Source organism: Suillus subalutaceus, assembly GCF_016647625.1.
Source record: "Suillus subalutaceus strain FC151 chromosome Unknown DFJ58scaffold_13, whole genome shotgun sequence".
Taxonomy (NCBI): domain Eukaryota; kingdom Fungi; phylum Basidiomycota; class Agaricomycetes; order Boletales; family Suillaceae; genus Suillus; species Suillus subalutaceus.
This window is the reverse complement of record NW_024540262.1, coordinates 388,471-406,886: the sequence shown is the minus strand read 5'-3', so window position 1 is coordinate 406,886 and position 18,416 is coordinate 388,471. Positions and strand designations below refer to the sequence as shown.

The window sequence follows — 18,416 nt, the reverse complement described above, 5'->3', positions numbered from 1 at the left end:
GAAGAACTTGAGAATAGGGAAGGACGGCGACTGCAATCTGGTTTCAAATCCGGCTCTCACGATTTCACGGTGCTCACCATGCACTCACCATCGATCAGGCAGTCATATCCACCATTTCAGTTTGAATTCACTTTCGATCATACCGCCGACTAAACATCGTTGCTTCGAGAGCGGTGACCTTTGAACAACTTCTGAAGTTAGACTTCCCTGCGATGTCTGCGGGCCATTCTTTACGGAGACAGCTGGGTAGTCGCTGACTTTTCGTGGAATACAAAGCCTCTTATAATTAGTTAACCCAATTTGAAATGTATAATCTGGCAGGAAGCCGATGTTTAGAGATAGAATTCGGGTGTTCAAACATCCACGCACATCACGCATCATAGACACAATAACGATCGTTCGAACCATGACATCCATGACAGCCGACCCTACCGTGATCATGTCCAGAATGCACGCTGTTTTAATTAAGGACGGGCAGGGTCCCATTGAGAACCTGTACATTGGAGAGACAGATAAACCAGTCCCAACGAAGGGAGAGGTTTGGTAAAGGTCCGTGACTTTCTTCATCTCATGGATCTACGTAAATTGATCTAGTCCGGTATGGAATATTCGTGGTAGATTGTCGCGTTCGGCATTAATCGCATGGACCATTATCAGCGCGAGGGTAGATATGCTGTTCCCCTAGGCGCTTCCTCCATTCTTGGTGTGGAATTCTCTGGACGTGTGACTGAACTCGGGGAAGGAGTAACAAGATGGGCTGTTGGAGATGAAGTATTTGGTCTCGTGGGCGGCGTTAGTCGATTGCCCAAGTCAAAGTGTATGTTCTTGACTGACTAAAAATGTCACGGGTATCTCAGGGAGCTTATGCGGAGTTCGTAAGCTGTGACGAAGGACTCTTGTTGAAGAAGCCCGGTCACTTATCTTGGGTGGAGGCAGCCAGCATACCAGAAAACTATATTACAGGTGAGTACGGCAGATCAGCCAACTAAGCTGTCGTCTTCGGTTCTGACCACTCTGGGACTATTCTTAGCCTATCAAGCTCTTGTGAAGTACGGGGAAGTCAAGAAGGGCGATCATGTACTCGTCCATGCAGGCGCTTCTGGTGTAGGCATTGCGGCTATCCAAATGGCAAGAGAATTAGGAGCGTGAGTGTTCCGGTATTCAGTTTCCCGGTCCTCACTGCCTTCGATGCTGTTCTTCCTTGTTCTGCACGTTTTTGCTGAATACGTATTGCGCCGTGTTCACAGGGCAACCGTCACTGCAACGGCGTCTACCACAGAAAAACTCGATTGGTTGCGATCTATTCCTAACGGGGCGACACATACTGTCAATTACAAACTGAAGACTTTGCCGCGGAGGTGAAGAAAACGACCAACGGTAAAGGTGCTGATGTTGTCATAGATTTCGTTGGACAAAGTCATTGGGCCAAGAATGTGGAATCCCTCGCCATTGATGGTAGGATGACGCTATTAGCTACTTTGAGTGGTAGGCATTTGTTATGTCTTGAAATCCAAAAACTCGTGACTAAATGGTTGGCTAGGGAGCGAGGTCCCCGTGGTCAACCTTGGCCCGATCCTTTACAAGCGTCTCCGCATTCAAGGTTCTACGTTGCGTTCCCGTAGTATACAGTACCAGACCGAGCTCATAGCAAGGTATTGTCATAATATTGTCTGATGTGATTCCCTTCCAGACTGACTTATCTTATAAGCTTAAGTTTCCGTGATATGATCGATAAGGTAACTGGCGTCAACGGGGGTGGCCCGATGCGGACTTACATCCACAAAGTGAGTATATTCTTCTGCTCTTCTCGTCCCGTCGGACACGGACATACAATTCCACAGGTGTATCCTTGGGCAGAGATCCAAAGTGCTCATCATGAGATGGCCGACAATAAGAATAGGTGAGCGCTGTCTCCATCGGAAGATCTAGCGGTGGCCGAGACTTCATTGTTAGCGGGAAGATCGTTGTCGAAGTTCAATAGAAACCCAAACACATCATGTTTCAAGAATCTGCCAACTCTTCGCGCTTATTTTTATAGTTAAATTTTTACACAGCATCAAGGCAGTGCGGGATGGAATCAATAGCTGGCGCCAGACAGATTTATTCATTGAACGTGTACTACGTGAATGTGCTGTGGACTGTGGAGGAGTCATCGGATGTCAGCGTCCGCTTACCACAAACAGTGCAAGAATGATTGATACCGTACGAGCCCCAAAAATCAAACCGATGATAGGAACAGCGGGGCTCTCCGGAATCAAATTATTCATTCTTCAAGGGTCAAACTCAGAATGCACCAGTGTGTGCCCTAAGTTACATGTAACCTTGTTCGCTGCCTTTTCATCGCTATTGTCAGACTGATTACAAGATGGGGATTCTTCGGGACCTCGGTATCGAGTTGTGTTTTGCCGCCAAAGTGGTTAGGATTTGAGCGAGTTTCAAAGAAGGGTATATTCAGTGGTCATTCTGACTCACCGTATGATACTACTGAGTCGAAGTATCAGGCACGGATTTGGCCAGACAATTGCTTTCATATATCTCACAGAAGAGTGCTAACGAGAACGTGCCTTGCAAGACCGTACGTACGTTAGTCATCAAACTTAGAGCAAGATCATTTGACACTGGATGACTCGGAAGTTCGGACCCTCATGACGAATCCCCGTCGGCAATCATAAGTATACCTCTACAGCATGTGCCGAGTGCTTCGGGGAAACCAAATGAAACAAGAATCCGACGAGTACTGGAAAAAGAGAAGAGTTCCTAACAAAAGGGTGCATGCCTTAGACTATTCGCCATAATAGGTTTTCACATCCTGGAGTCAGGACCAAATCTGTACAGCATCGGAGGTAAGAAGCGTGTGAGAGCGGGGCGGCAAATGCCGATCTACGTACACAGCGGAACTGTGGCAGCGGCAGCCTGTGCTATCAAGCACGCTACTGGTGCTGTTTCCTTCCGTTGGTAAAACGCTATCCTTGAATTGAGCGCCAATATTATTAATAAGCTCTCAAGCAAAGTTGATGTGCCTTCCCAAGCCATGGCGTATCCGTGAGAGTACGTAGTACCCCTTCCTTTATTCTCGATCGGGCCTGTCAGGCTGTCACGGTGTCGGTCCCGGCAGTCCAGATCTCGAAATCTTTCTTAATTCAATACAGCAAAAGGCGATGAACCTGCTACCTATAAAGAGCCTGCAATGCCAGCCCAGTCATTCAGAAAACACTCCTACCACCACTCCAACAGTGTACCAGAACTCCTCCGAGTCAAATAACCTTACCTCGAACACGTCATGAGCAGCCAATACAACACCTCTAACACTTCACAAGCTGCTTACGCTTCATCGAAGTCGTACTCGAGCAATCCCAGCTCACAATCACCTTCGAGTCATCCAGACTCGCATGGTCAATCACACTCGCAGTCGTCACAATACTCGTCACAGCGCACCACTATTCGTGCTGGCGCTAGCACAGTCGCACCAGTGTTCTTCTGAAGTGGAGGCATTTTTTTGCCTAAGCACATCCAACGCCACATGGCGTCTATCACCCCCATAACACTCGCTCTCTGAGCACGCTCCCATTTTCCGACAACCCCATAATCATACGTCACCACTATCTTAATTCACCACGACCTTCAGACTCCCCACCGCATGCGCTGGGATGTATTGCCGCATAATCACCATTTAATATATGCAAAAGAGGATTTGCAGGGAAGGAACACGAGGAGGAAGATCATTCAGATTGCAATCCGGGCTAAATCTAGGTTGTATCATATGGACCATGCTTTGATTCACCACAGATCTTACTATGTATTTGGCATTCGGTTCGCTATTTGAATCTTACAGTAGCTAGTAACTAGTAATTGTTGGAGTTAATTTGATTGTGCTTCAGCGGGACATTGCACTGCGGTGGCGCCTGTGGGTTATCGAAAACATCAATGCTGCGTGTCTATTCGGCCTGGCGCCACACTTTGTCGAGAATCTCCGAACTTTTTCTGATACACGGATTTGGTAGTATCAAAGACGAGGACGAGGACACCCGGCTTGCTATCTTGTCCGAGGAACGCCCAGCCGTGATTAAGACTCCCATAGCACGCTTGCAGTGCAGACATAGTGGCATGTCAGAGTGATTGCCGATCAACAACCTGTGCTTTGCCAAATCAACGGCCTGAATCAAGTTTGGTTAAAGTGCTGTACTGCGCATCCAAGTAGTATGCGGTGCTGACCGTGGAGACAGGTATCCTGGATGATCAATGATGCACTATTGTCGTTGTTTCAACTTTCTATTGTGTTTCAACTCATTCACCAGGGAATCACCCTGAGCGAGTATATGAAACTACACAGCTGACGATTTTTTTTCTGGGTTTTCCGTGCCATGAAAAATGAGATTAAAATACTGCATTACGGGTGAAATAACGGGTGAGACCGCTGAACATGAGAGCCTACTGCGCCCAGAGATTCTGGGGCACAGCGAAAATTCGCAAGCTGTCCAAAGAATGGCGTGGGCAGCGCGGGGTGATGGACTCACTGAATATATTTCCACTACTTAGTGTCCACGTATATTCGACTAATTTTCGCAAGGACCAGGCACTCGCAGTCACAGCTTGCCACGTACGCCTGTCATCAATATGCCTGTTTTCAAGCGTCCTTGGTTAAGAGCATCCCACCACTCCAGGATGCAGTCTACAACCTCGTCTTGACGCTAAGGATATTGTTAGCAGTAGTCACGACGATGAGAATCGAGATTCACATTTGTAAAATTGTGATCGGCCTCCTCTATTAAATGCAGGTTGTGGGTTCCAGGCGTTCTGGCACCAAGTGCTCGAGAGTAAATAATCGCATCATATCTGTTGTAATGGGTATTTTTTTCCCCTGTCATCCGCTATCAGTTCACAAACACTCACGTAGGAACTGTCTTGTCGACGAGACCATGCATTGTCAGAACATGGATTTGACCAGGAAATTTGTCCCAAACGATTGCACTGTTCCACCGAGAGAACTCCTCTAGATCGTGTGGATAGATCCTTTCCACAATTGGTTGTCGAGCGAGCGACTGTTATGGTCCGCTCGTAGTAACCTTTGGCGTCCCACTGCTCTTTGTAGGCCTCGGCAACGTCTAAAAATCAGGATCAGGTAACCGATCATCTGGACTTCGAAACTCTTGAGCATACCGTAAATTCGCTAATTACGGCTAACTCAGTTATTTTGCAGCACACGGGAGGTTATTTCTCTCACATGCATTCGGTAACGGCCTGACACATTGACCATGGCACGAGCATGCCTGCCTTCTTCGGATGTGCATAGCCAATACATCCCGACGACAGAACCACGAGAATGGCCCACCACTACATCAATCTCGTACCCATACGTATTGCGGAGGTAAGAAACGACCGTCACGAGGTCTTCGACGTCTTTCGCAATCCACCTTGTGTCCGTTGGCCACCACTTTCGTGATTGCCGCTGCTCTATGTGACTCAATAGAGATTAACGCCAAGACGGACGGTTGACGGACCGAAAATCAAATCTGAATGAGTCCATCGGGAAACGTAGTGCAAGACGCTTTTGGAACAAGTAGTCTTTATGCCTGGAGTGCGATAAGAAGAGAGAAGAGCAGAAATAGTAGGAACGTACCCCATAGTCCCATGGAGAATCTGGAACATACGACGAGTCAAGTAATTTTGTAAAGATCGGGATGATGATCAGCATCATACCAGGGCGATCTTTCTGCCCTGCGTGGACTCTTCAGGTGCCAGTTGTTCCAAAATACCAACCAGCTCGCAATCATCTTGAGCATGCGGTATACGCAGTTTTGTGGACTTCCTACTGGCCATTGTAGTACTAGGTGTGAAAGGAAAAGCAAGATGACAGTGGCATCGGCAAGTACTGGCTACCGACTCCGATCATGACCAAAAAGGAAGGTAGTGTTCGGCACTCGGAGTCACAATATTTGCCATTACTCATCCAAAAGCTGTCGTGCATACTTAACTGACAGGTAAGTAACAAATGAGCGATGATAAGGAAATACAAAAAATGGCGTTTGGACAGCGCTGGCAGTATACGCCTAGGGCGAAGGAATACTGAGGTATCTGAGCAAGCTCGCAAACAATCATATGGGAATATCAGCAATACATGTCTGCTCAACAACATACTATCCAGCGGCAGGTAATCACGGTCGACCTGGCTTTTTGCCAATGAGGGCTCCCTTCGCGCTCTTTGTTGGGCCACCTTTCACAAACTTTACTTTCTTCTTCTCTGCTCCTTCAGCGCTCCGTTTTTGTTTCACCTCCTTCGGCGTAACTGACTTCTCAACAATCTCGCTCAGGGGTTTCTTCGTGCCCTTGCTCTCACCCTTGCTGACTGGCATTTCCGGCACATGTTCCTCCAAATCCATGTCTGTGTCGTTAGAATCAGAGTCCTCATCTGACTTACTCTTCTCAGGTGTGTCCTTGGATTGGACCATACCATCCCACCGTCCGCCCGTCGCATCTCCGAGTTCGCATGTCCATATCGGTAAGCTGATACTCGAATTTGTCTTGATGTGAAGACTTTGAATGTTATCCCAGTTACCCTTTATATTGTTCACAATGGCAGGGAGAGATATTTTGATGTTGTCAAGGACTTTTTCTGGCGCGTGCGATAGTAGTCCGATCTTAACAGACCTGACAACCAACATTGCATCAGGCTTGCATCAGGAGGCAGGTAAAAATAAACGCACGTGCACGTTCCTCTATTCTGATGCATGTAGGTTGACTCGATGGCTCGCTCCAATTCACCCTTAAGATCTTTGCGTGTCAAGCAGACCGGAATAGGCTGTCTGCAAGATAAATTCAGGTATGCTCGCGATAGAGGTAGTCTCGAGCAATCCTACTTTTTTGCATCAAACCACTTCTTTCCCAACAAGCCCGGTAGCAAAGGAATTACACGTTCATCTGCTAGGAACATTCCATTCTCTTTCAGCAGCATTCGCCTGGCTTCATAGGACTTGAATTTGCCCTTGAGTTTTGTGATCCCGACGACCCTTGGTATGAATTTGATTTTATGAGACTCAAGAAGGTCTTTGTACTCTCGCTGAGGATCTTTGGTGATGAGACAGACAGGCGTAACTCGTGGATCGATGAGAGGATGCTTGAGTGGGCTTGGAAATGTCACAATTGCACACCCATTGAAGAGCAGTAAAACGTACATTTTGAATGGTTTGATCTTGTGTTCGGGGTGCATCCGCTTTACTGTAATTTGTAGCCATACATATTGCTCGTTGGATGGTAAAAGCTCGTTTTCCTCCTGTTCCTTTTGTTTTGTTAAGGCATATGTATGCAGTGCATGTACGGCCCGTGTGCACTGTTTCACGGAAATATGGGAGTCGATTAATTCGGTTTTCGCCATGGTGTGCACCCTTGAAGTTACATCTAGCAGTTTTTGTTCCGCTACCTTTAGTCCAGTGGCTTAGTCAGCAGGTAGATTTTAGTCCGTTCAATCTCTTTCTTGTAAGAAATATATTTGTACATGAATTGAGTATCTATTACTTCGCAAACTTCACTACTTTCTGGCACGCGTCCTTGAAAGCATTGGCAAGAACTTCGAAGTCTGAAATCTGATTTTTACCGGTAAGAATCAAGATGTCTTCACGAACAGATACTTCTCACCTCGTTCCATATCTGCACGCTACACCTTGTCCACCATTTTCCATTGTGGTAGTAATGAACAGCGTACACGTTCCACTCAGTTAATAACGTATTTATCAGCAGGGTGTTAATTTCATTCGAATATTTAATGTCGTCAGGAATGGGCAGTTCCACGTTAACCTGACCAAGGAACATGAGGTGAACAAAGAAACAGAAAACTGCATTAACGCACCATGTTCAGGGTTAAGTCACCGTCAGGGTCCATTACACTGGTTCCTAGAAGACTTGCCAGATACTTCCCGCCTGCGATTGCGAGATTGTGAGTGTATTCGTTAATCTTATGTTCGCCGCCGAGCCACTGTCTGAAGTCCAAGGCTGGTCGCAAGTCAGAACAGTGGCGCTGATGAGAATTTCGCACCAACCTGCATTCACGCTTAGGAATGGAGCATAATCTATGGTCCCCGTCCCTAGCAATCAATAAGACATGAGCACTCGAAGTCATAGTTTCTCCAAAAGAACTAACTTTCAAAAAGATTCACGAAACTTTGCGGGCCATTGTAATCCTTGTCTCGAGGTGAGCAATAATTGCGTGGAGTGGGTATACAAGATTTGATAACATGCTGGTTTCTATCCCATCCCATCGAATATCATTCGATATGATACTTCTGGAAGGTTGGAACATACCGTTTTGGCACATAAAGGACCGCGCAACTTCTCTTTGCAAAGAGCCATTTGTGGCAAGTCTGTTCAGGTCAGCCGGTCAAGACTACGGTATCACGAGTCAGAATTGACAGACTAACCGATACCCAAAAATCAGGCTTCGCCTCCGACAAATTGATATCCACTTCCTGGCCAATTGAATGCGCGGCATCCACCACTGACCAAACACCTGCATCCCTGCAAATGGCCACCATTTCTTTCCAAGGAAGACGCACACCAGGGTTGGCCGCGATGGCGTCTACTACGGCGACGACCTTGCGAGTCTGCTGGAGGCCGCTCGTTTCCGAAGTCACTCGACGTATATGTTCTCGCCAGTTTTCCAGTATATCCGCATGTGTGGTAGGGAACTGAAGATTGAATGTGGATACTTGTGGATATGGTGGAATATCTCCGAGATAATTAATCGCTCGGGACACGGCATTATAAGTTGTGGTCGCTGTTTTATGGGAAAAGGGAATAATAATAAGTGGGGGAACTTCAACATGGTGATTCTTGACCTACTCTCAATGATGACATCCCCTTCATGCCACTCGAAGTTGCGGAGAATCGTGTTCAGGCCATGTAATGTATTATTCACCAAAACGCATTCATCAGTATCTGCCCCTATCAGCTTGGCCACTCGAGTACGAGCCTCGATCCAGTGATGAATGCACTCGATGCGCATGAATTTGTCTGGGTTAGCTTCGATGTGAGTGCTGAGCTTATCGCATGCAACTCTGACTGGTATGGGCAATGAACCATACGAACCTTCGATGCATCGGCCATGAATCAATGTACGATATTGATATTGCCTGATAGAACTCACCATGGTTAAGGTTCACGTAAGATGGGTCAAACTCGAATAGCTTGTGCATAGCATGCCCAAATAAAGGCGGAGCCTGTTTGTCGAGCTCTACATTGGATGTTAATGTGCTTGGGGCTGACTCGGAGGGCATTGAGGTCTTCATGTCAGTCATGACGTGCATGGGGCCCAGGGCGGTATGCGGTCACGGTCCAAGTCAAGTGCCCAATACTCACGGGCAATTCCAGGATACTTACCGTGGGAGCACGAATGGTGATCACTTGATCACCACCAGTCAACCAGATCGGTGCATCCACCGGAGTAAATATGACCATAAGTCAACCATGAGCACTTGAGCCACAGAAATCTTGACGTGGCAGGCCGTTCAGTAGACCCATACATTGGGGATCGCGTGCTCATGCTTAATGAATTGTGTAGCATACAGATTGATGCAGCAGTGACAAACAGAACAATGCGGGAACGCGCAGAACGGTGCAGCATTCGCATACAACATGGAATCAGATCGACGAGAAGAACAGTTGGCAAACATCACGGATGCCCAACGACCACAATCTTCATCTGCTACAGCATGAGTGCAGGTGACATGACACCTAAGCAGCTGGGACCAAGTTAGGAGAGCGAGAGGATGAAAGCAACAATAACAAGGTAAGCAGAAAAGCGATTACCAGGCAAAAGAGTTACATTCTGGGAACGTTCGGCTTGACATGAGCACAACACTTAGCACGACGGCAAACAAAGACTTACAGCATTGACAAGCTTCGAGGGAGAGGCATGTTAGGACTCCTTGTCTTAAGGTTGTTTGAGGACGCAAATATCTCGGCAACCATCTTGTGTTCCGCCAACTACAGAGGTTGCGCGCTATCGTCGAATCCGACTGGGCTTAAGGAGGCTGTTGGGGCTCGTTGGTACTCTTTGCTTCTCGACAGGCCACATAGGTGGGAATATGCAGCAGGTGCTGTCATGCTCGACACTGGATTGCTGGTAGCGGCATCGGTGTTGCTAGCGAGTAGAGCACCACGAACGATGCGCTGCCGGGTGCTGGGTTGCAACATCCGAATTCCAAATAAGGGTAGACCACAGGCGCAAGGCCAGCCTGGCTTGTACCAATTAGACGAGTCAAGTCAAACAAAGATTCGGACCCCTTCCCTTGATCAGACTAATCATGTGGGCAAAGGCTTGACTCGAGCAAAATGACAAGTAACTTGCATAACGTGACTTGTGCGCGACGCTTCCGAGTCCTAGTGTTTGCAGCCACGCATATAGTTCGTTTTCGACCTGCTCCTTCTCTTTGATGTATACGTGTGCAGTCTATGTATAGCTCGTGTACACTAGGCCGCTACACCCCAACATTGAACGGAGTCAAATTTCGACAGGGTGTGTGTCCTTCTTCAGAGCTGGTCTGTTATTGCTTCCGTGCTGCTGGCATCTCCTTTACGTAAAATGTATTAGAGTTTATGTAACTCCCTTTGACCAACTTTCGACCTCAACTCTTCCGAGTCAAGATCTTTAATCAATCCTCATAAATGTGCCATTTCACCGACGCAGCGATGTTGACCACTCTATTCGAGCTAGCAGATTTACACCAAGGAGGTGTTCCCGATGAGTAATGCGAACTTGTCGTGTGGTTGAACGGGCAATATTGACCGTGTGCCAGCGGAACAACCAGTGCGAGAGGTACCTCGCATGCATGTGGGGCGCGCGGCAACAATCCTGCAGCGCTCAACGGAGGAACGGACACAGGTAGTTCAGGCGATCATCTGTCTAGGGATGTTCTACCATCTAGTTCTAAGTATGCCTTGTGGCAGCTTATATAAAGCTAGTACTGACAGCAAGGACTCGGAGGTGCCTCGGATGCCACGAGGAAAAGCGACGAAGCTGGAAACACATATTTCTCGGAAGAGGAGACACCGGTGTAAGCCCCGGCAACGCCCATGCGAGTTATTGGAATACGTTCGGCAAAAGAGACGGTGGGACAAGGAAGTCAGCTGCATGAAAAGTAGGTAGATAAAGTGGGGTGTCAAAGGATAGAGTGTTTGATCCCGCGGTTCAAAATTCGTCGGCTCGTAATAGTGAAACTGTACGTCCAATCCCGCTCGATGTGCAGTTTCAGACATCAAAACCTTTTCGATTTCTGAAACTATTTTTATGTTCCTGGTAGATACGGTAGCATACGGCAAAGTTATACATAGTAATTCCATGAGCAGATCCACGATTGCTATAGCGCTAAATACCCGTGACACGGGTCATATATTCGGAGATCTTGCTGTTGGCATCAACTCTGAGCGATCCTGAGCTCTACGAGCATTGTATCTACAAGATCATAAACCTGGGTGAGTGCTAGACCAGCGGCGGCCCTGTCCACCATCATTAGTCGAATAATCCAATAGATCTATAAGGAACTTGCCCAATGATCTGCAGCTCTTCCAAGGTTCGTTCCTTGCTATTGAAAGTGAACCACATAGTCAGGTCTGTTTGGTATGCGTTGTGACTACCTGCCCCGAAGTTCGGCAACATAGGTTCAGGGGCCTTGGGGATCATGAATTCAGAAATACGCCAGGCTGCACTCTGAAACTTACGACGCTCAATCCGTTAGTTCCTACACCAGGTTTTTGAAATGTGTGGGAGATCACGCAATCGTCTAGCACGAGATGATGGTTTGGAGTGAACACCACATTGAAGATAACACTCACGGATTAGCACTCGGCTGTTTGGTCCCATTGCCTTGCGAATGTTACGGAGGATCGTCGTTGCCTCGGTGTCCGGCCAATTGTGGATAATGTGCCTCAACTATGTAGTGAGATGATCAAATTACCGGCCACGAATGGAAACGAAATTAGACTCTTACATAGTAGACATCCTTCCCAACAACAGGTGTGTCCTCGAGAAAATTAATTGGGATGAACTCCACGCGGCCGTCAAGCAATGCCTCAGGGGCGTTCCTCTCCCATGCCTAATCAAATATTAACAATGTGCCCGCTGGAATACTTGTGTACTGAATATCCGAACTCACATTTTGTGCTAGAACCATGACTTTCGGGAGATCATGCTGGGTTATTCTAAGGCGAGGATACATTTTTGCCAGAGGAGTAGAAAATGCTCCAATGCCAGATCCGACATCCACCACAGACGATATATCGCTCCAAGGATAGTCTTACGACCTGCCTCTCAGACATGTTAATGATTCGAAAACTGTGATGACTTACGGTGTAGCACTGCAGAAGCGCCCAACATATCACTCTGGCCAAGCATGGCTCTGTGAAAAGCCTGTACAAAGCATTGTGAGCCATCACTCGAGGATGACACCATACATACATCACGTTTCTTGTCCTAAAATGTGTCAAGGTAGTGAAGGGGTAATGTGATGACAATAACTCACGTCATCCTCCAACATTTCGTATTGATTAACCTTCATACCCTCCTTTCTGAAGGCAAATATCCGAGGTGCTTTGTCAATCTCATGCGATCTTGAAAATTCTTCGTCGATCATAGTTTCATACACAACGCCGGCGGATTTCGCGACATCCTGGCTATGAAGTCGCGCATAATACCCAGTGTTGTTCGTTGACTTGAGTATAAGGGATAGTCGGTTGTTTGCGAAGACGTCTCGCTCGACTTTTGACGCAACACATGTTTCAGAGACGATCCTCAACCAACAACATGCATGTTACCTTCTTTAAAGCATCCCATGAGGGTCAAAGCTCGTAAGACGCGTGCAGTCTTGACCTTGTCGAGGTTGACTGCTTCAGCCAGCTTATCCACGGTAAGGCCTTCCGGATGTTGGTCCAGAACATCTGCAAGACGCGCTCGGAAGGCAACGTCTGTACACGCCCAGTTGTAATTGAAAACGAACTAAGGAAATTAACAACAGAGCAGAGATCATTTGCAAACGACACTCACATTCATCACTGTGTGCTGGGGGGGTGCCAGTATTGAGCTCAGTTGATGGTATGCGCCTTCGAGCAGTCTGATCGCCTTTTTGAGGGCAAGTGTATCCGTCGTCAGGTCGAGGGGGTGGAAGGTCGTTGCATCGGTACTGGGGACCCCATATCCGGTTTTCTTGTACTCCGCAATTGCTTGGTGCGCAGAGGAGTTGATAATGTCCAAAAGAGCTTCAAGCTTAGCCTCCGGTTCATTGCAGTCCGTCATCTTTCGGGGGGTGATACTATGGGGAAAGAATGAAGAGGCTCGAACTAGACGGGACCCTGACTCGGTCTCGGATCAAAAGACTGAGAAATTTGTTCGAGGAGAGAGGAATTAATACGCTGATTGAGACGGAGAATCAAAGGTGAACGTGTATGAGGTGTGGAACGAGGAGTGATTGCGTATGTAAAAGAAACGGATAAGTACGTACGAGAGTGACGTCGAGGTTCTCCTGTCAGTCATTCAAATTTTATACTTTTGATTCGTTAGGCAAATATAAGTGTCGTACTAGACCGATGAGGGCATTTAGTTGTGACGGTACACGCCCTGTCTTTCGAGGACACGTACATATTGACCCTGATCATGATCAATATATGACGAATGAGTAACAAGCATGATAATTACTGGTTTCGAACCAGATAAGTTCTGAATTAAACACAACACAGTCACCAACCACGGAAGAACCTGATCGGTGGTCCCGGAAGGTCTGGTTAGAAACTACCCATTTCCAACGATTTACACGCCAGGTGGCCTAATGTTGTGGGCAAAACCCTGCAAACGCTCTGCCAACCAATTTGGCAGTGCCACGAAATGTTGATGATTTTCCACATTACGATTGTGCTCCCGAGCGGAATTCAAGATCATATATCGAAAAGGAATCATGCAGGTCAACCGAGGCCAACGGCAAGTTTCAATGTTACCTTGTAGACATCCCTCTGCTCGGGTTGTTCGCTAACCTTCAAAGTATTATCCTTTTTCGCAATGCCCCAAGTGGAGTGAGTACATCTGGGGCTCGGTACATAAGGAAACTCTCGTACATCTTAAAAAGTGCAGGTTCGTACCAACGGAAGGCAGATCGGCCAGAAAAATCACAGCACGAAACAAAAGGGGGGTACGTTTTGGTACTTCTGAAATTCTGACACAGCTGCAAACTAGATGTCAAATTCAAATTCCGAGTCTGAGTCGTCTTTCTTGCTTTGCGCCCGTATATTTTTGGGTGCCCGAGCATTCGTACTTGTGGCAGCAGACCGCATGCGAGAAGACGTATCATCGTCTTCTTCCTCTGAGTCGTCGCCATCGGGCGCTCGTCGTTCGCCGAGTGGGCCGTGGGGAAGATCGAGGGCGCCACATAAAATCAGAAGGGCCTCGAGTTCTGCAATAATTTTATAACTTAACATGCAGTGATATCGTGAAATTAAATAAGCCTGCCTTCAAGTTGCCTTTCGCGATCAGCGCCCCATGCAATAAGTTGATTTCGTATTTCCCCTTTGCGATATATAATCAACATGGGAATTCGAGAATCTGGGAGGTCTGCAATGCATTTGTTGCCCACAATTGACACGAACTTTGAGTGCGGATATCGACTTGCTAGAGTTTGTATATGTCCAGAAGTTCTGTCGCTATGAGGAATTCTGGCGGTTTATTCAAATGAATAGCTGAGTTGCCAGGAACGGAGGAGAACTGACCCGTCCTTGTATAAGAAGCAGGTCACGCCGGTGCCTTTTTCTTCTTCATCACCCTCTTCATCAATCTTACTAGCCTCGGTAACTTCCCTGGTATAACATCGCGTCCGATTGGATAAACTCTCCCAAAGCGGGCGCGTTTCTGCTGCAGTCGTTCCTGAGCTAATCGCTGCTCCGATATAGACGAGCGCGGTCTAGTCTCGAGTGATCTCTTCGCCCAGTCTTTTAGCTCTTTAGATGAGATCATCGAGTACATCTTTAGTTGGAGGTCGGGGGAGGGGTAGGGGGAGTGGTTTCTTTAGGAAGGGATGATCGTACTTGCGGAGGGCATATGTGGCACGTTTAGCAAGTGTAGAGTAGTAGAGATATTGCTTCGCTTGTCCAGGATTCTGGTGGGAGACTTAGTGAGTACTTGAGTTCCGCAGTATGCGTAGAGTGTTTGGTAAATCGATCATTATTCGATACCATCGCACGGGTACACCGGGTCGGAAGTGACACCGCCCCCACCCGCAACACCGTCCCTTCACGGGTGGTACACACCGACCGCTCGGGGTTATGGAAACACCGCGGTGTTCGAACACGGGGGTAATTCCAGAGAGTGTATAGTATACCAATGTAAATAGTACACTTTCCTGTTCTTCTCCTCTCTTCGACTTCATTCGCTCGTTTTTGAGTCCTCCAAAGGATTACGCCACCACACGGAAAAATGACCAGTGTGGGTGACAAACTCGGATGCAAGAACTATAGAGGGACCGCCAAGTCTTCAACTGTTCATGATATCATTTGCAATCATGGAAGAAACTACAGATAGCAGAAGATCGATAGGCTCGAAGCACTGCGTTGTTGTATCGTCAGTGGCAAGGATCTACTTGATCGCTAAGATAACGGTTCTGCGATGAAAGACGAGACCAAATGATGCTTGACCTTTCAGGGCGGCAATTAGCCCCTTGCACGCCTATTTGGACCGGCCTTCGAGATCCGAGAGACTTGAGATGATGTGACTGGGTAGACGGCTCAATGCCTCTTGCTAGTTTTCATGGGAGAGACTCAGTATTATGGTTTCGAGTTTTTGCTTTTTGGTGTGAGTTCTCGCAACGGTAGTGTCAGCTCAATATGCTTAGAATATTCACGGGTTGCAGACATTATAGATTATTGTATCCCAAGTCTCAGGAAGAAAACAGAGATCATTTCATGCGTCTTCCGATTGTATATTATACCCGCCACACGTACCCGCGGTGATGCCACGGTCTGCTCAAGGTACCATAAACCCGACCCTCAACCCGGCATAGACGCGGTTATACCGTGCGTTTCCCTAATCCAACGTGATAATTGAACATGAAGACGTTGCTGACCACTAGTACTGTTGCATTTGCCCTTGTGGCTAGTACTGGTGCACACTGGAATTTTCGACCATACCAACTAACTCTTCGACGGGAAACAAACCGTAGCTCATGTGACATCGTGTCTTTCGGCAAGACACAGTTGCACAAGAGTCTCAGCTTGCCAGCGACATCAGGGCAGATAATCGGGCAGCACAATATTGTACCATCTGCTGGATCACTTGGCGATGAAGAAATAATACGGTTTCTATCATATAATACCAACGAATTATGGCTTCGTGCGCAGATGGAGTGTTCGAATGACTTATCGTTTGTTGGACAAAGTGGACTCAACTTGAATGGATTCGAGACGCAAGTCTCGTTTGAAGATCAAGGGGTGTTGCATGGTATTCTATTAGATGTCCCCGTCCCGCCGCTAGAAGTCGTCAGTCTTTTGCAATCTGGGCCGTCAGACAACCGTATCGATCTTGCTTTCTTCTCCGACGGGTGTGCGTTTTCTTCTGTCTTTCTGCATGTCATAGCCTGAGTCCTTACCTAATGTACAGATACAATGCGTGAAAGAGACAAGTTTCTTGATGATGCAATGCGTCTGGTCACCGACTTGTCAGCAAATCAGACGTTCGCTACCGTCAGGCCTCTGTTGAACTTCTGGGCGGTGTTCTCACCTAGTCAAGAAGTCAGTGCTCCCCCAAATTTACTATCAAACTCTAGGCTGATCCATCCATCCTCTAGAGCGGCGTGGGTGTCAACGGGAAAGCTAAGAGGTGCTTATCATATCCATGTGTAAATAGTTTGCTTCATAAACATTCCGGCCTAGGACTCCCTTTGGGTTATATCGCGATGGCACGGAGTTGAGGGGCCTATACGCAAACTAACTCCGATGTTGCTTTAATGACCTGCGCGTCTCTCGGAAATAAATGTAACTATGCGATTCTCCTTGGTACGTGTTTTGAATACATCCTTCAGCTGCTTCTCTCAGGCTCACTTATGAAAGGCAATGATCCATTATATGGTGGTAAGATGTCTAGTACTTATCTTTATATACTGCATCACCCTGACTACTCTTCTATGCCCAGGACTTGGCGGAGAGTATACGTATGTTTGCGATTCCGCATTAACTTATTGTCTTCGACATACTGACAAAAGGTGTGAAGGACAACCACCGCCTCCCTAGCAAACGGGGCGTTGGTCCTTCGACACGAGATCGGCCACTCCATCATCGACGTAGGCGAAGAATATGATGGAGGATATGCTTATTTCGGTGTTAATGCTGTTCACAATCTCTCAGACATGACGTGGACACACTGGCTCGAGCACCAGGAAGATGATGCAAACATGTTCCGCGCAGAACGGTCCGTGATGCCGATGCAAGCGTATCCATGGACATTGCTGAATACAACTCAACCATGGACGATTTCTTTCTTGTCATCAGGAAACTACGCACGTCATCTGATCAAATTCTCGCTGTCCGGCCTCCCAGATCGAGATGACTTGGTTGTCCTATTCGACAGGGTCGATTTACGCTGGACCCCAAGAAAAGATATCGGCGTCGATAGATGGCACTATGATGTTTATGAGGATACGACGTTGAGCGCTGGCGTACACGAAATCTCGTTTGTCTTAAAGAACAACGCTCTTGAAGGAAACGCGCAACTGTGCAGCGTAGAGGTATTGGAATATGGGACAGAAGCTGAGTATGTCGTGATCGCGCCTATCCATTGATCCGGGAGATCTAATACCAATGACAGATTCAATGCGACGCTCGGTCACTATAGCATGTTCCCGACGTGAGTGGGTGGTTTTCAGGTCAAGGAGTTCAAGCCATTGACTGGTGTGAAGATTCAGCATGGATAATGATACATCTTATCGTCCTACGAACGACGATTGTCTCATGCGCAGCGTCACCAAGCCCAACTTCTGCAAAGTGTGCTTGGAGGGCCTTTGGCTATCGCTACTCAAACGTATCGATCTCATCGACAACTTCAAGATAATGTGTGGGCGTGATCGCCGCAGAACGTTCGAAGTTGAAGTTGATCTGGTTCCGCTTGCTGAGTTTAGAGAACACTCTGTCTCCAGCGAGGAAAGCTATAGCATCGCCTGGTCGAAGGACGGGAAAGTCCTTCTCCAGTTTGCGAACATGACACACGTAGACGTGAGTGATGAAGTTGGGACATACCATGTAGATGTTCGGTTCTCGACTGAGGAAGTGTGTGTAGATGAGGATGGACTACTTGGAGCTAGCAGATCGTTTACTGTTACTGAGGCTTGTCCTTGAGTCGTTGTACATGGCAATAAATTATAGTACCACTGTCGATAGCGTGAATTGACTATGTGCAGCTTGAG

General features: G+C 47.4%; 7 protein-coding genes across 7 annotated transcripts; 2 read left to right on the top strand and 5 right to left on the bottom strand.

Moving 5' to 3' along the window:
• Positions 1-448: 448 nt before the first annotated feature.
• Positions 449-1,973, top strand: DFJ58DRAFT_904294 (quinone oxidoreductase putative; the record flags this gene model as incomplete). Its single annotated transcript, XM_041394904.1, has 8 exons — positions 449-538; positions 619-792; positions 858-963; positions 1,031-1,145; positions 1,248-1,326; positions 1,359-1,485; positions 1,541-1,652; positions 1,709-1,973. 8 exons carry the CDS (start codon positions 449-451, stop codon positions 1,902-1,904), a joined length of 999 nt encoding a protein of 332 aa, XP_041248493.1. The 3' UTR covers positions 1,905-1,973.
• Positions 1,974-4,583: 2,610 nt separating this feature from the next.
• DFJ58DRAFT_714183 (ectomycorrhiza-regulated esterase) lies at positions 4,584-5,817 on the bottom strand (the record flags this gene model as incomplete). The annotated part of the gene is made up of 9 exons (XM_041383991.1): positions 4,584-4,688; positions 4,737-4,833; positions 4,891-4,988; positions 5,041-5,091; positions 5,222-5,388; positions 5,412-5,446; positions 5,499-5,570; positions 5,618-5,637; positions 5,698-5,817. 9 exons carry the CDS (start codon positions 5,815-5,817, stop codon positions 4,584-4,586), a joined length of 765 nt encoding a protein of 254 aa, XP_041248492.1.
• Positions 5,818-5,920: 103 nt separating this feature from the next.
• On the bottom strand, positions 5,921-7,379 carry DFJ58DRAFT_678605 (ribosomal protein L1p/L10e family-domain-containing protein). Its single transcript, XM_041383163.1, has 4 exons — positions 7,170-7,379; positions 6,855-7,121; positions 6,702-6,800; positions 5,921-6,645 (listed from the first exon to the last, which is right to left on the bottom strand). The coding sequence occupies exons 1-4, from the start codon at positions 7,367-7,369 to the stop codon at positions 6,153-6,155; spliced, it is 1,059 nt and encodes a 352-aa protein (XP_041248491.1). The 5' UTR covers positions 7,370-7,379; the 3' UTR covers positions 5,921-6,152.
• Positions 7,380-7,445: 66 nt separating this feature from the next.
• DFJ58DRAFT_82588 (pyridoxal phosphate-dependent transferase) lies at positions 7,446-9,393 on the bottom strand. Its single transcript, XM_041392183.1, has 9 exons — positions 9,134-9,393; positions 8,830-9,075; positions 8,409-8,764; positions 8,293-8,351; positions 8,132-8,235; positions 8,031-8,075; positions 7,841-7,983; positions 7,630-7,788; positions 7,446-7,577 (listed from the first exon to the last, which is right to left on the bottom strand). The coding sequence occupies exons 1-9, from the start codon at positions 9,291-9,293 to the stop codon at positions 7,506-7,508; spliced, it is 1,344 nt and encodes a 447-aa protein (XP_041248490.1). The 5' UTR covers positions 9,294-9,393; the 3' UTR covers positions 7,446-7,505.
• Positions 9,394-11,402: 2,009 nt separating this feature from the next.
• Positions 11,403-13,276, bottom strand: DFJ58DRAFT_714177 (S-adenosyl-L-methionine-dependent methyltransferase; the record flags this gene model as incomplete). The annotated part of the gene is made up of 10 exons (XM_041383990.1): positions 11,403-11,484; positions 11,535-11,656; positions 11,798-11,917; positions 11,976-12,080; positions 12,141-12,280; positions 12,334-12,394; positions 12,443-12,457; positions 12,507-12,742; positions 12,799-12,979; positions 13,028-13,276. 10 exons carry the CDS (start codon positions 13,274-13,276, stop codon positions 11,403-11,405), a joined length of 1,311 nt encoding a protein of 436 aa, XP_041248489.1.
• Positions 13,277-13,702: 426 nt separating this feature from the next.
• DFJ58DRAFT_857410 (uncharacterized protein) lies at positions 13,703-14,980 on the bottom strand (the record flags this gene model as incomplete). Its single annotated transcript, XM_041393947.1, has 4 exons — positions 13,703-14,423; positions 14,480-14,682; positions 14,737-14,810; positions 14,834-14,980. The coding sequence occupies 4 exons, from the start codon at positions 14,978-14,980 to the stop codon at positions 14,203-14,205; spliced, it is 645 nt and encodes a 214-aa protein (XP_041248488.1). The 3' UTR covers positions 13,703-14,202.
• Positions 14,981-16,091: 1,111 nt separating this feature from the next.
• DFJ58DRAFT_766750 (IgA peptidase M64-domain-containing protein) lies at positions 16,092-18,409 on the top strand. Its single transcript, XM_041388823.1, has 9 exons — positions 16,092-16,561; positions 16,619-16,749; positions 16,806-16,854; positions 16,930-17,013; positions 17,068-17,088; positions 17,150-17,168; positions 17,228-17,767; positions 17,822-17,860; positions 17,913-18,409. Exons 1-9 carry the CDS (start codon positions 16,360-16,362, stop codon positions 18,346-18,348), a joined length of 1,521 nt encoding a protein of 506 aa, XP_041248487.1. The 5' UTR covers positions 16,092-16,359; the 3' UTR covers positions 18,349-18,409.
• Positions 18,410-18,416: the final 7 nt, after the last annotated feature.